Raw genomic sequence first — 14,955 nt, 5'->3', positions numbered from 1 at the left:
AAGGTGCAGCTTATGCGCCTCCTAAAACACCAAATTGAGGACCACCATGGTCAAAAATTAAACCAAGGTGAATTTGTTTATGGAGAAGATGAAGGTCACAATATCATCATGTATGGGTGGAGAAATGTTAGACAACACCCACTGTTATAGTTACATGTAAGAAAGGGCCTTACTACATTAGGCTAGTCGATTGTTCAAGAATACAAAAGGATGCAAAGTTCCACTTTCACATCCTAAGAGATGTCATTGATGAGGTTGGTCCTTCAATGTAGCACAAGTAGCAGCAAATGCATCATGCATGGGCATGGCAGCAAGGGAAGTTAGTTGAAGATTCTTGCAAGCCCATCTACTAGAACCCATGTTGTGTGCATGCAATGAATAATACCCTCATGGAAATTGGCAAAATCACTTGGGTCAAACAGGTTATGTTAAATGTTTATTTGCAATCTCCACACTATTTGCATTTTAATGTCTCTTGTGAAACAATGGATAACAAAACAATACATTGGGTAAAAGCATTCCTAAAAATTTTAAGTCATTGACACCCCCAACTAAACCTAAATCTAACCATATATTAAAGTCAAAAGCTATAAACAATTTTTACGAGTATGTATGCCATACATGATTTCAAAGGATTTTAGATGAATGGAAATTAATAGCTGTAAAGCGGAAAAATCGAACCCTAGTTGTTCTCCCCTCCCCAACTCCAAGGAGAGAGAAGGGAGAGTCACTAGGGTTGATGGTTTTCACTTAGGGGAGACTTTACATTCAAAAGAGGGGTTGAAACCCACAAGATCCAATCCCACGCAATGCAAGATTGGATTCTATATGAGTTTCAAGGGTTAAGACATCAAGGATACCCTCTTTTGTAAAGAATGTAGATAGAAAGATTGAACTAGGAATGCATGTAAAGTAGGAAAGATTCGCTTATAAACAGAGATAGGGATATGAGATGAAGCTGCGGACCTGGAATTAGCAGTAAAATGTCGAGACGGTGCTGTTCTGCAAATTTGAGCGAAAGTTGACGGGACGATGGCGCCCGGCGTGCACACGGTCCTCCGAAAAATCCGCGAAACGAAGGTGGATCTGTTCGTCTCTGCACAAGGATTCCAGATCTTCAATTACAGTCGCGTACCTGCAACCTACACACAGAAAAGAGAGGACGATTGGGGGGTTAGGGATGAGGGGTTTGCCTTTAGGTCAAACCCCGGTTTTGGAATTAACCAAGAAATGAGAATGCTGTAAATGTAAATGTTTATAATGTAAACAAGTACTGATACCTTGTTGTAAGAATGTTTTTATTCTTACATGCGAAGGTGTAATGTATGTAGTATGTTATATGTTGTATGTGATCTCCTCTTCAATGGTTGAATCCTTGTCTTGAATGCAACACTTAGCCTTGAATGGAGACTTAGAATGCTCAAAGCCTTGAAGAAATGCTTGAATGCTTGAATGCTTGAATGTTTGAATATCGTTTCCGCCTTTTTTTCATCTCCTTCAAAATGAGAGAGGAAATGCAGTTTTTATACTTGTCAATTAGGGTTGAAAGACTGATTTTCCCGACCTTAGGCCGACTAGGAAATATTATTTTCCAATTTGCAAACTTAAAGACCCGAAGCCCCAAAAGAGACCGGGCCCAAACTAGGGCCAGGGACCAGGGCGCTGGGCGCCCTAGTCCTGAAGGAACAGGGCGCTGGGCGCCATGGTCCCACCTCCAGGGACAACGGGGTGCAAGGAGGATCAGGCCAGGGTGCTGAAAAATGCAGTTTTTGGTGTCATGAACAAGTTTCGGGGTCTCCATTCAGGTTCAGTGTTGCGCCGCCATCGTGAAGACCCAAATGCGGTCGAAATCGCAAGTGTCGCAATTTTAGGACGCTACATTTAGCCCCCACTTTAGCAGGAGTATAAGCGTACGCTCATACTTCCGGTAAAGTACAAGGAAACAACATTGAAAAACTTTCACCACGTCAAGGAGGCAAGATACACCAAGCCCCCAGTGGACTAAGGATCTTACGACTTCGATTGACAAAGTAAAAGGGAAGATCACGAGGGAGAACCATGACTGTCAGTAGTAAGATTCCCTCACTATGAGTCATGCAAGAAAGATATCAAAAATTTTCAAGGCAAAGCTAAATTTGTCAAGAAATTTTCAAGTATCTTGAAAAGATATGAACGGGATGTATGCCCCCCTACGTTAAAGCGATCGCACACGCCTCACCGGGGGTGATTGCTTTAAGGTAGTGATACATATAAAAAATGAGAAAGGAGCACGTTATCACAAGGATTTAGCCCCCAAGTGTGAGATAAGCCCAAGGATAATAGACACAAAACACAAAGCACAAGGTGACTTCGCTTTCCTCGAGGTCAATATGCTGTATGATAATTCATGTATATCATATGTATGTATGCATAATTGTTCTTCATTCCCCAATCAAGGAAGGTCACCTAGAAGAAGGGAACACATGTGTCTTTTGAGTCAACATGAGAGAGACCAAAAGAGATCTCAATGTTTTGCATCGTCCTCAAGTAGACAACACTAAGGACAACAAATAGAAGAATGAGAATAACACATAGAAGAAGTAACAAAAGAGAGGAGTAGAGAGTCTGCTATGCTAATGAACTAGTCTAGCACGTCATCTACCCCCCGATCTTGCTGATCAATATTTCGGGAAGGTAGGAAACACGCTAGAGGAGGAACATCCAACACAGCAGATGGAGCTATCACAAGATCCAAACAAGGGCTATGTTCATATCCCAAGCCACGGTGTTCTTGTCTAGGAGCTAGGATAAGTGCTTCAGAAAATTCGTTAGATAGATGGTTATCAACATCAACATATTCATATTCACTATCAGAATAAATAGGAGTGACATTTTCATCATGAATAACATTTTCATCTATATCATCATCAAGATTTATAAAAATAGGATCTTTAACTCGCACAGGATCAAGACCATCATGCATCTTATGTTCAGGAGATTTCGGCTCAATCGTCAGCTGAGGAGAAAATGGAATAATATTGGCTGAAGGTGTTTTTGGGGATTGCAAAGTTTGAAAAGCAGCTGCCTGAGCTCTAAGACGACGCTTTCGTCGGCGTTCACGTGCAGAACGATTTCGTCTAGTCTTAGTAGGAAGTTGAGGAGATTGAGGAGGAGGAATGTTCTCATCCTTATCACTTGGGTGTTTAGGTTGTGGTCTCTTAGGTTGAACAATAGGAGAAGAGGAAGGTCTCTTCTCTCCATAAGAGGAAGGAGGAGGAACTGCTCCATATAAGGGAGGAATATTCGGTTTAGGAAGGAGACCAAGTCCATCATGACGAGGAGGTATAGGTCTACTTTTAGGAAGTTTATTAATCATAGGCATAGTCACATCCATAGGGATGGGTTGGGAATCTTCTTGAGGAAAGACATTAGTTTTATCTTTCAAAGGAAGAACTTCCTTCTCAAGAACGATAGGAATGTCAAGTTTGGGCGTTCTAGGTTCACTTAAAGATAGGATCATATCTTTCTTCCACTTTTGATAAGATTTAAAAAGATGATCACTTCGCGGAGGAAGAGATTGGAATTGTTTAGACCAAAAGTAATCAATAGGAACGCTAGAAGTTCTTTCAGCTGGTTTAAAGAGACTATGATTGACAGTAACAACTTCACCATTATGGGGAAATTTCAAACACTTGTGAATAGGAGAAGCAATAGCTTTCATGGAAGATAGCCAAGGATAGCCTAGCTTCACACGAAATTGTTCAGATGATGGAATAATAGCAAAGTCCACATCAAGGGATTTGTTATGAACCTTAATAGGTAATGTAATAGAACCAATTGCAGGAGAAGAAAATGCATCAAATAATTTCACAACCACATTTGTTTCATCATAGATCACTTGATTTAATTGCAAAGTAAAAAGAAATTCTTCAGTAATGATATTAACCATACAAGAAGGATCAATAAGCACTCCACGGCAAGGTGTATTCTTGACTTTTGCAACTATATATAAAGGACCATCAGGTGCCCTGATAGTTTCACTGGAATCAAAGGTGATGGAAGGTTCTTTAGGGATTTTCTGCTGCTCTACAAAATTAATCACATTCGGAGTCATGGACACAAGATCATCAGGTGAGACAGAGGAATCAGTAGTATCAATCGCATTAGAGGTATGAGAAGGTAATGGATCAGTAAAAATCTGAAGATTTTGGTTAGGAGGAGCTACAGATGTATTGCCTTTATCATTCACACCAGAAACAGAGATAGTATTATTATCAATCAAATCTTGAATTTTACCCTTTAAAGCAAAACATTTTTCAGTATCATGCCCAGGATGACGATGAAATTGACAAAAAGATTTGTTATGAAAATAGGGTGAATTAATCTTTGCAGGATCTATTTGCCTTATAGGAGGAAGAGTAAGCACATTTTGTTCCAATAACTTATTCATAATACTATGCAATGATTCATTCAAAGGAGTAAACTTTCTTTCTTTCTTGAAAAACTTAGAAATAGGAGGCACACCTGATGCCGCATTCACATTGTTGTTGATGATGTTTTCATTGAATTTAATGGACTCTCTGTTCGGTTTAAACTTCCCAAATAGTTGTTGACTACTATCACCCTTATCACCCGGAGCCATAGGATTTGCTTGTTCCATTTGACTCACAGTCAGTTGATAATTGTGAAGAGTTGCGCACAACTGTTGGAAAGAAGTAAACTCAGAAAACAGGAGTTTTTCTCTAATGTCTTTTTGTAAATTAGAAATAAAGATTCTTTGAATGTCATTGTTAGGCACTGGAAAAGAAATTTGAGCATACAAATGCTTATATCTACCAATGAAATCGGTCACTTTTTCTTTAACACCTTGTTTACAATGCATTAAATCAATCAAAGTAACCTTAGGACTTATATTGTTTTGAAATTGTTGAATAAAAGCATTTGCAAGTTGTTCGAAAGAAGTAATAGAATAAGAAGGCAACGAGCAATACCATTGTAGGGCTTTATCTCTTAATGTTCTAGTAAACAGTTTTGCAAGCAACCTTTGGTCATAAGCAAAATCAGTACATATTGTTTGAAAGGTCTTAACATGTGTTAAAGGATCACCCTTACCATTATAAAGCTCCAAATGCGGAATTTCAACATGTTTTGGGGGAATAGCTCGGACAATGTCAAGAGAAAGTGGGCTCGCAACATCAAATGTGGGCACACTAAACTTAGATTGATTCATAGAGGCAATTTGTTGCTGTAAAGAAGAGACAGTTTGTGCAAGATTGTTAATGGTTGCTTCAGTCGAAGAGTTCATATTAGACGTGTTAGATTGAGATGGAGGTATTATGTTATTGAAAGAAGGTATTGATTGAGAGTAAGGTGGCGGGACACTATGATAGTTAGTCATAGGAGATGATTGGAAAGGAGGAACACTACAAGGAGGAATAGAATGGTTAAATGAATTGCCCCCTTGAGCCAGGTTCATCTGTGGAGATGTAATAGGAACACTTATTGAAGGAATGAATGAAGAAGTTGGATTAGATGAAGGAAGAGGGTTAATTGAAGAAGGATTGCCCCCATGACTGGTGATCATAGGTGGAATGTCTTGTATTGAAGTAGTCATTATGTTTGATGTAAAAGTAGGTATACTAGCAATAGAAGTTGTCAAAGGAATAGAATGATTGTCTTGAGTAGGAGGTTGTGTATAACCCAAAGTTTCAGCACAACTCTTCATAGGCATCACATTCGAATCCCCAATGTGTGCAATACCACGCAAAATATCAATTCCATTCTTATCACTTTGAAGCATACGTTTTAGACCCTCAATTAAAGGAAGAGCTTGACTATCAGGGTATTATTGAGACATCCATTGTCGAAAATCGTCAAATTGGTTATCCAATTTCGAAAGTTGTTCTTCAGAAACCTCATGGAGAGCTTCTTCATCGTTAAGAGGATTAGAGGAATTACCCATGTCCTCGTTAAAAAGGCCATTCAAATTAGGTTCCATCTCCTCAGTAATTAAACCTTGGAAATACTTAATTCTAAGGCTTCGTCTAACGGGAATAGTGTAAGTAGAGCTTATTGTTGTAAAACTCATGCACTAAAGAGAGAGAAAATTTTGATTTTAGAGGAAGCAAATTTTAATAAAATCAGCCAATCTCCTAGATTTAAGCTGTTAAATGCAATCAGGACAATCTCCCAAAATTTCGGAAAAAATGTCCGGGACCGTGGCGAACGGAGTGCATACGGTCCTCGCAACTTTTTTCGAAATTTTCAGGGATGAAAGTTATGATGATTTTAAAGCTAATCTGAAAAAATTGAGTGATTTTACAATCTGTAGATAGGCCAAATTAAAGTTGCAATCTCAAAATTGAACCCTACCCAGATTGTTGAAAAAATGCAAAATTTGAATTTTGAAAAAGAGAGGGAAACTGAAATTTTGAATTTTATGATTTTAGAGGGAATGCTGAAAGCAATGCAAGTTTCGAAATTTAAAAGTTGACTCGATTTCATGCAAAATTCGAATTTGAAAGTGGAAATCAAAGTTGCTGCAATTAAACACTTAATTTCAAAAGTCACAAATTGCAAAAATTTGAATTAAACACTGAAATTTTGAATGAATGCTAACACACTTTTCAAATTTAGGACAGTAAGAAACACAATTTTGATACAAATTTCAATTTCAACAATTTTTGAATGATTAGAAGCTTCAATCCAAGCAATCGCTAGACCAACTTTGACTTTAATTTTGAAGGTGTTAAAATTGATAAAATCAGCCAAAATTCTGGATTTTAGTAGAAAAATACAGTAAGATCTAGCTCCCGAAATTTCGGAAAAAATGTCGGGGACGATGGCGCTCGGGGTGCACACGGTCCTCGCAACTTTTTTCCAAATTTTCAGGGATGAAAGATATTGTGATTTTATTGCGGAATCCAAAGTTACAGCCGATTTGGAGGTGTTTTGATTAGTGAAATTATCAGTCAAAGGTTGAATCAAGAAGGTCTTAAAAATTAGGGTTTTGACATTTAACCACTTAATTTTCAGAATTAAAGCACAAATATGAATTGACCATTTGCAATAGAAGGGTAGATCTGAAAAAAGCATTAACAATTAAACATTTCACAAGTTTAATTACTTAAAAGAAAATTTTAGGGTTTTTATGCAATTAGCCTCTAAAATTTGCAAAAGATCAAACATGGAAATGTAATTAAGGAAACAAAATTTTCAAATCTAACCATGAATAATCAGAATGAGGATGTTCACGTCGGGTTCACCAAAATGTAAAGCGGAAAAATCGAACCCTAGTTGTTCTCCCCTCCCCAACTCCAAGGAGAGAGAAGGGAGAGTCACTAGGGTTGATGGTTTTCACTTAGGGGAGACTTTACATTCAAAAGAGGGGTTGAAACCCACAAGATCCAATCCCACGCAATGCAAGATTGGATTCTACATGAGTTTCAAGGGTTAAGACATCAAGGATACCCTCTTTTGTAAAGAATGTAGATAGAAAGATTGAACTAGGAATGCATGTAAAGTAGGAAAGATTCGCTTATAAACAGAGATAGGGATATGAGATGAAGCTGCGGACCTGGAATTAGCAGTAAAATGTCGAGACGGTGTTGTTCTGCAAATTTGAGCGAAAGTTGACGGGACGATGGCGCCCGGCGTGCACACGGTCCTCCGAAAAATCCGCGAAACGAAGGTAGATCTATTCGTCTCTGCACAAGGATTCCAGATCTTCAATTACAGCCGCGTACCTGCAACCTACACACAGAAAAGAGAGGACGATTGGGGGGTTAGGGATGAGGGGTTTGCCTTTAGGTCAAACCCCGGTTTTGGAATTAACCAAGAAATGAGAATGCTGTAAATGTAAATGTTTATAATGTAAACAAGTACTAATACCTTGTTGTAAGAATGTTTGTATTCTTACATGCGAAGGTGTAATGTATGCAGTATGTTATATGTTGTATGTGATCTCCTCTTCAATGGTTGAATCCTTGTCTTGAATGCAACACTTAGCCTTGAATGGAGACTTAGAATGCTCAATTGCTTGAAGAAATGCTTGAATGCTTGAATGCTTGAATGTTTGAATATCGTTTCCGCCTTTTTTTCATCTCCTTCAAAATGAGAGAGGAAATGCAGTTTTTATACCCTTCAATTAGGGTTGAAAGACTGATTTTCCCGACCTTAGGCCGACCAGGAAATATTATTTTCCAATTTGCAAACTTAAAGACCCGAAGCCCCAAAAGAGACCGGGCCCAAAATAGGGCCAGGGACCAGGGCGCTGGGCGCCATGGTCCCACCTCCAGGGACAACGGGGTGCAAGGAGGATCAGGCCAGGGTGCTGAAAAATGCAGTTTTTGGTGTCATGAACAAGTTTCAGGGTCTCCATTCAGGTTCAGTGTTGCACCGCCATCGTGAAGACCCAAATGCGGTCGAAATTGCAAGTGTCGCAATTTTAGGACGCTACAATAGCTACCCATACTCTTGCCCTAAATGCATGTCATGAACTTTTAATAGTCAAACATTGCAAACAAGATTTTTAGATAGTAAAGAAAGCAAACTATTCAAGCACAAACAAAAACAACTACTTCCTATTGGTTAAAACAAATACCAATATTTCATTGCAAACAAAGATTTTTAGATATTCAGGAAAACAAACTATTCAAGCACGAACAAATACAACTTCCTATTGGTTAAAACAAAGACCAATATTTCATTGCAAACAAAGATTTTAAGGGAAAACAGACAAATGCTAACTAACTAGCTAAAACAGGCACTAGTAGATCTACATCAATAAAAGAGAATCTAAAAAATGAACATCATATGATATCAAGAAACATATAGTTAAACTGCATTCAAGGCTATAATTTGAACAAACCCACTTCACCAATACAAAAGCTTGACTAAATGTAATCTTCTTTCAGTTTACTTCATTAAATTGCAAACATACAATCACTTCAACAAAACGATAATCTTTGCAACATAAACCCAGCTTCAAGTATCATTCAAAGTTTATGTGTCCAAGGCACTTAATCATAGGCTTATGAAGAAAATAGCTTTTAGGGAATTAAAAAATAACAATAAAATATCCCAAAAGTGCTCCTGAAAATGTCAATGATGAAAGACTAATCACATGCCAAAAGGGAAAAGCAGCGAACCCGAACGCATACCGAACCAGTACCCAGATCCAGCCAAGTAACTGCCGAACCCAGTAACTTAGCCTAAAACAATTAATTAAATACAAAGGCCTAAAATAGACTCATATCTATCACATGAAAATAGAATGCCAAGAAAAGCCACTATCAAATGCAGCCATTGCTAAAAATAAAAATTTGTAAATAAGTGACCTTGAAGCAAATAGCAGATTTTCTGAAATATGGCAAACATTCCAGAGCTTCTGAAAGCCTAACTATGGTGGATTCATCAACATCTCGGACTGTCAGTATGCCAATCCTCTGAATTTGAAACACTAGAAATACTTTGATTAAAAATTCCATGACATTAACTCAGACTCTGAAGAAATAATTCCTCTTCATTTCTTGCCCTAGGCTTTTGGTATGCAGATTTTGATCAATCCAGCCTATTATAAAAGAAAGACAGCTGCTTGGAAGCAAGGAGCACTCAGTTTAAGACTGTAATGACTGTTTATATCAGCATTGAAGGCCAGAAATCCCTTGTCACAGCAGACCTAGGTGATGAAAATTGTGCTTGACTACTGCTATACCTGAAAAGTGAAAACCTTTCATAATGGCACTGAAAACTCTTTGACGACCTGTATAATCCTTAATAAATAGCATTGTTTATATTGTGAACAGCATAAGGTGAATTTATTTATAATTTGAAGTTTGAACGATCTAGGTTTTCGGCCCTTTCATTGTATTGCCAAACTTGATTTTTCCTTTGAGCCAATTGAATATAGAATGGCACCGCTTTATTCTTTGGTTGCAACTTGCACTTAGGTGAAAACTGGGTATACTAGCTGACTGGAAACAAGGCAGAAGAAATGAGTGGCAAAACCCACTAGGAGTGTGCACCTACAGGAGATTTAGGATGGCGAATCCAGCAAAAATGTGCACCAGAATCTACTTTATTGTTACCTTTGAGTGCTCGGTGGAGAAGTCGCATGGCTAAGCCCTTAAAGAAAGTGCATTAGAGGAGACTTAGTGTGTCAAAGCACTCATAACATGTGCCTATGTCTTACTGCCTTCCCTTTTAAATTCTGGGCAAAGGTTTACTTGGCTTTAACCCATCTGAAGTGCACCTGGAGGATTTTTTAGATGGGGACGCCACTAAAATTGTGTTCTTGTAGGAACTTTTGAATGGTAAAAGCCATCATAGAAGTGCACCTCCTTTTATGACTGTCTTTTAAAACTTTGGCCAAATTCTTCTAAGTTTCAGCCACCTTAAACTTACTGAGGTAGAGCTTTTAATGGCCACAGCCACTCAAAAGTGAGTACAACATATGACTGCTTTTCTCACTTTTATTGAAGGAGTGGATCGCTAAAAGTGATGCCATTTTTTTCCTGCTTATGGTGGATTTTTATCATGGTTCTACCCTCGCAAAACCATGCCACTGTTTGGTTTGAACCTTGCCATTAAGCTGAGTGCTAATCACTTAACACTTTGCCCTTTATCTTATGTTTAAAGCAGAGATTTGTTGAGTTACAGCCAGCTGAAAGTGCTCTCTGTTTGACCTGATTATGACTAATTCCCAGGCAGAGATTCATAAGATTCTTATCAAGTTTTAAAGCACCATTTTTGTTGGTTGCAGCCATTAAAATGTCTGCCCTTGCTGCTGTTTGAAATCTGGGCATGCTTGACTTGATACTTTGCTAATTTTCAAGTTTTGCTGGTAAAAGAAAACAGTGGTATTGCAACTCAGAAGATGTACCTCCTTTGTAGTTGAGTGTTAGGTGGACATTGGAGCAGAGAAAGCCACTGACTTAACCATCCGAAATGTGCACTAGCAGAGATTACTTTGGATTTGTCATGGTTTACATACTCAGATTTGGCAGACAAAAAACTTCTGACTTGGCAAAACTCAACAACTGTAGAAATACTTAAATTTCATGCAAAATATAGTTAAAAAATGTATGAAATGTGTCTAGCAGGGTTTTGGAGGCAGCGCCCCTCACAAGGTCTAGAAGCAGCAAACCTCATGCGGTCTGCAAGCACCACTCCTGGCTTGTTCTCTATCACAGGACAAGGCAGGGTCAAGGGAAGGAGCCCCCACCATGAAGCCCAAATGAAGGCCTTCACAACCATACAGACCTACATGGTGCATGTCATTTATTTTCACTCCAGTTCGCACAAGAATGCTAAAATGCTGGTATAATCTTTCCCCTTGGGCATGTAGGGCTTACAAAGGCAAAAAAAATATCTGTTTTGATTGTGAAAATTCAATTATTTCTCCATCCAGACTTTGGATTTTACACAAGCCAAGCATATCCCAAAGACTCATTGTGTACCCAGCTGCAACTCAATGGAAACTCGGCAAAAAGTCATGGAAAGCTCGACAGCAATGAGTCTGAATTTACTCTCAAAAAATTGTCGCAAAAAAATCTGGCAAGTACTTAACAAGCAATAAAACTATGGTTTTGCCATCTAAAGCATGTGTTGGCAATCCCTTTGCCAAGGGAAAACTGCACCAAGACCCCTTCAATTTCTCCCAAGCTTTCATGCCTTAGACATTTCATGCTTCCCTTTTTGTCACAGCCACTATCAATGAGGATCTTCCTAAATTGCTATATTGGAAAAGTGAAAACTCAAATATCCTACAAGAGTTGTTAGTCAAAACACAAGACCATGAGAACATGACTTTGCAACCTAACAGAGGAATCCTATAATCGACTTTGATTAATACACAAAAGATGATCGATTGAAGACGAAACAGTCCAAGAATCTGTACAAAAGTCGAGTTTCATATGGGTACCGACACACACTTCAATGGCTCTCTTTCAATCCTTTTCAAGTAAGAAATTCCTTAAGCCAATGGTAAAAGGTGAAGGAGTTGGTGATCAATTACATATTTTGGTCAGATGTGAGCTTTTTCTATTATATCCCCTATTTTCACCGTCACCAAAAAAGGCATTCTAACAATCAAAAACTCGGAGATCTATGAGCATATAGATAGCATGCTTGGCCAAATGAGCACCATGATTGTTGAACTTGAGAGAGAACCCATCCTAACGTTCCACCACCAGCATGTTGATCCATCATTCAGCAAAGATAGGAGAGGTTGAAAAGGCCTTTATACACAGTCGTGTAGGCAGTGAATCTAAAATAGTATGCGGAGAGGCTGGGTACAGTTGTCCCCACTTATTACGAGGAGGTTAAGGACTTCAAGAAAGCCCTCAGGAAAATGTAATTTTTCAGTTGCCGAATTTTTACCAGGCCAGAAAATTTTGGTCTGCCAAGTCCAAGTTGAGTCTGTGTATGTGAACTATGAATACAACAAATGCAATTTCTCTGTATCAGAGAGGATAATTAACACGCATTGGATTTCCTGGAAGAAACAAATTGTTAATTTTCTTCTTTCTCTCTGCACACAAAAGGGTTGTGTAGGCTACAGAAATGGCTATTCAGCCCCTGGAATGCACCAAACATCTATTATAATGTATAAAGGATAATGATACCTTGGTGCATCTTAGGAGCTGGATAACCGTTTCAAAGGCTACTTGGGTTGTTTATTAAAATTGAAATAAGAGTTCGGAGTTAAATGGGATTCTGTGAACTATCTTTTAAAGAAAATTGCACACCCTCTGGCGTTCTTGAGAAAGAGAGATATCATTGCCCTGTTTTTCATAAACAATGGAAATGTGTCTTTTTTAATTTCTCCAAAAAAGAAGAGAATTTGCAGGCTCATTTGATTTTGGTAAATGTACAGCACCAAACATACCTCTTTTAGCTTATTTTCAAATCTACACTAACAGTCTAGTGGCCAAGTTTCCTGGAAAAGGAGATCATCCCATGCTTTTGGGGTTTAGCGAAAACATCTCAACTATCTAAATTCATTCTGTTTGTGCAGAGTTAGTGGCATTGCAAACAATGAAGAATTATAATTGTTGGTCCCTAGTGAATTTTAGTTCCAGAGCAGAAAAACAAGAGCTAGGAAAAATCAAAAGCCATTGAGAGCATTCAAGTTTCTTAATCTTGTAGAAATCTAATTTATGGTTCGATTAGTTTGCCAAAAGAAGATCTATTTAAGCTTCTATTAAAAGAAATTCAACAACTGGGCCAGTCATCTGGCCCCATCCGGAAAGATAAATTCAGCATAAAATGATTTGTTTGTCCTTTCTGAAAAGCGGACCACACGCCGTCCTTAAAGCAGATTTTTAACATTAAACTGTATCCATGAATTTGATTGTCTAGAAAGATAAGAATGTATTAAACCCATGAGAATGCTAAGGGATAAGCATAAAAGATCGACCTTATCAAGCTTCTGAAAAGCGTCAGCCCTGCGAGGAATCCATCCCTGAATTGCTTCGGCAGCCACAGCGGTTAACCATGAAGGCCACCCAGCTGCTACCTGCTCTGCCTCTCTATTGCTCCACTTCCACTTTACCATGGCATGAGGATCATTATCATGTCTCCCACTTCCATTGGCAGTCTCTACCAATGCACTCTTTGGTGGTGGTGGTGGTGATGGCTGCTGTGTTGATGATGATGATGATGATGGTGATGATGATGATCTGTTGCAGGCAGCAGCTGATGACTGCTTGGCATAAGCGCAGCCCATGGTGGAAGGCGGTGGTGCTAGAGGCAATGCTAATGGTGATGATGCTGCTGCTGCTGCTGGTCATGGGCATGAAAGAAGTTGAAGGAAGCAGTAGATGGAAAGGGGCATTGGCATTGGTATTGGCATTGGCACTGGAAGTGCGACTGAGCGGGAGAGATTAACGGAGAGGCGGGCTCCCCCTGCCTGGCATTAACGCGGCACACATTTGACATGAAATAAGGGGTGAGGCAACCAAATCATTGCTCTGCGCTGCGCTTCACCCCTGTCTTCATTCTTTCATTTCACACCAAAAGCAAAAGGCGTCAAAGCACAGACCCCACCTAGCATGTAGTGGAGCGCGGGATGTTGACAATTGCCAATCAACAAAACCCATTCTACTTGTACGATTAACTCGCGCACTGTAACTTGAAAGAAGAGCTCTCTATCACCTCAACTGCAGCTTCATGCCTTCCAACTCCAAAACTTAATTCTTTTACCGTTAGATTCCTCAGAAAGGACTTACCGTTGGATCTCCCCCCTTCAAGCGGATTGTACTTTACATTGTAACCTACTAAGTTTTCATATGAATGTTGTTTTCCGATGTATTGAATTATGTGATTCCTAATAAAGAATTTTCTTGGAGGATATATCTACAGTAATAAAATCCTTCCAAGAATTGGGAAATCCTTGGGTGGCTGGACTCCCAAATGAGTGCTTGGAAAAAAGAATTTGGAGGGCATTGTCCTAGATGTACGTGATGTTTATTTATGACAAAGTTATTACCGTACGAACTCTCAGAGTAAATCAATAGAGTAACAAAATATCATAAAAAGTTGGAGGTCGATTTTTGTTTTATTTTTTGTATCATACAAAATCATAGTTAAAGCATTGGCTATTGTAGGTTTAGATTTTTTTTTTTTATTTAAATTAGATTTATTAAAAGATTTAGATTGGGTTATAAAATTTGGGTTAAATATTTTATGATTCTTTTAGATTATAATATATGATCAGATTTAGTGGTTTTCATTTTGATAATATTTAATATAAGTTGTTTTTTTCATCAATTATATGAAATAATGAAAATTCTCATTAAAGATGTTTTTGTACATAAAGGTTAATGAAAAGTTAATTAAGTCCTTTCTTTTATGCAAGTCTATCAAATAAAGGTGTCCTCTTGCATCTCCTCTTTTGTGATTATCTTTGAAGCCTTGCAATATATTCTTTGACATTCTAAATTGATCTTCGTATTAAAGGTTTTGTTCTACCTA

General features: G+C 38.4%; 1 protein-coding gene across 2 annotated transcripts in view; it reads right to left on the bottom strand.

Annotated features, from left to right (window-relative positions):
- The window catches only part of LOC131063373 (probable serine/threonine-protein kinase At1g54610), a 102,064-nt gene extending 87,662 nt beyond the window's left edge, over positions 1–14,402 (bottom strand). The window contains exon 1 of one of the 2 annotated variants that reach the window (XM_057997171.2): positions 13,400–14,402. In XM_057997171.2, the coding sequence (XP_057853154.1) occupies positions 13,400–13,708 (309 nt within the window). In that variant the 5' untranslated portion in view covers positions 13,709–14,402. The remainder of the gene's footprint in view (positions 1–13,399) is intronic. The other variant, XM_057997170.2, reaches the window with a different exon arrangement.
- Positions 14,403–14,955: the final 553 nt, after the last annotated feature.

Source organism: Cryptomeria japonica, chromosome 10, assembly GCF_030272615.1.
Source record: "Cryptomeria japonica chromosome 10, Sugi_1.0, whole genome shotgun sequence".
Taxonomy (NCBI): Eukaryota; Viridiplantae; Streptophyta; class Pinopsida; order Cupressales; family Cupressaceae; genus Cryptomeria; species Cryptomeria japonica.
The sequence above is the reverse complement of the archived record's forward strand: the minus strand, read 5'-3'. Positions and strand labels throughout refer to the sequence as shown.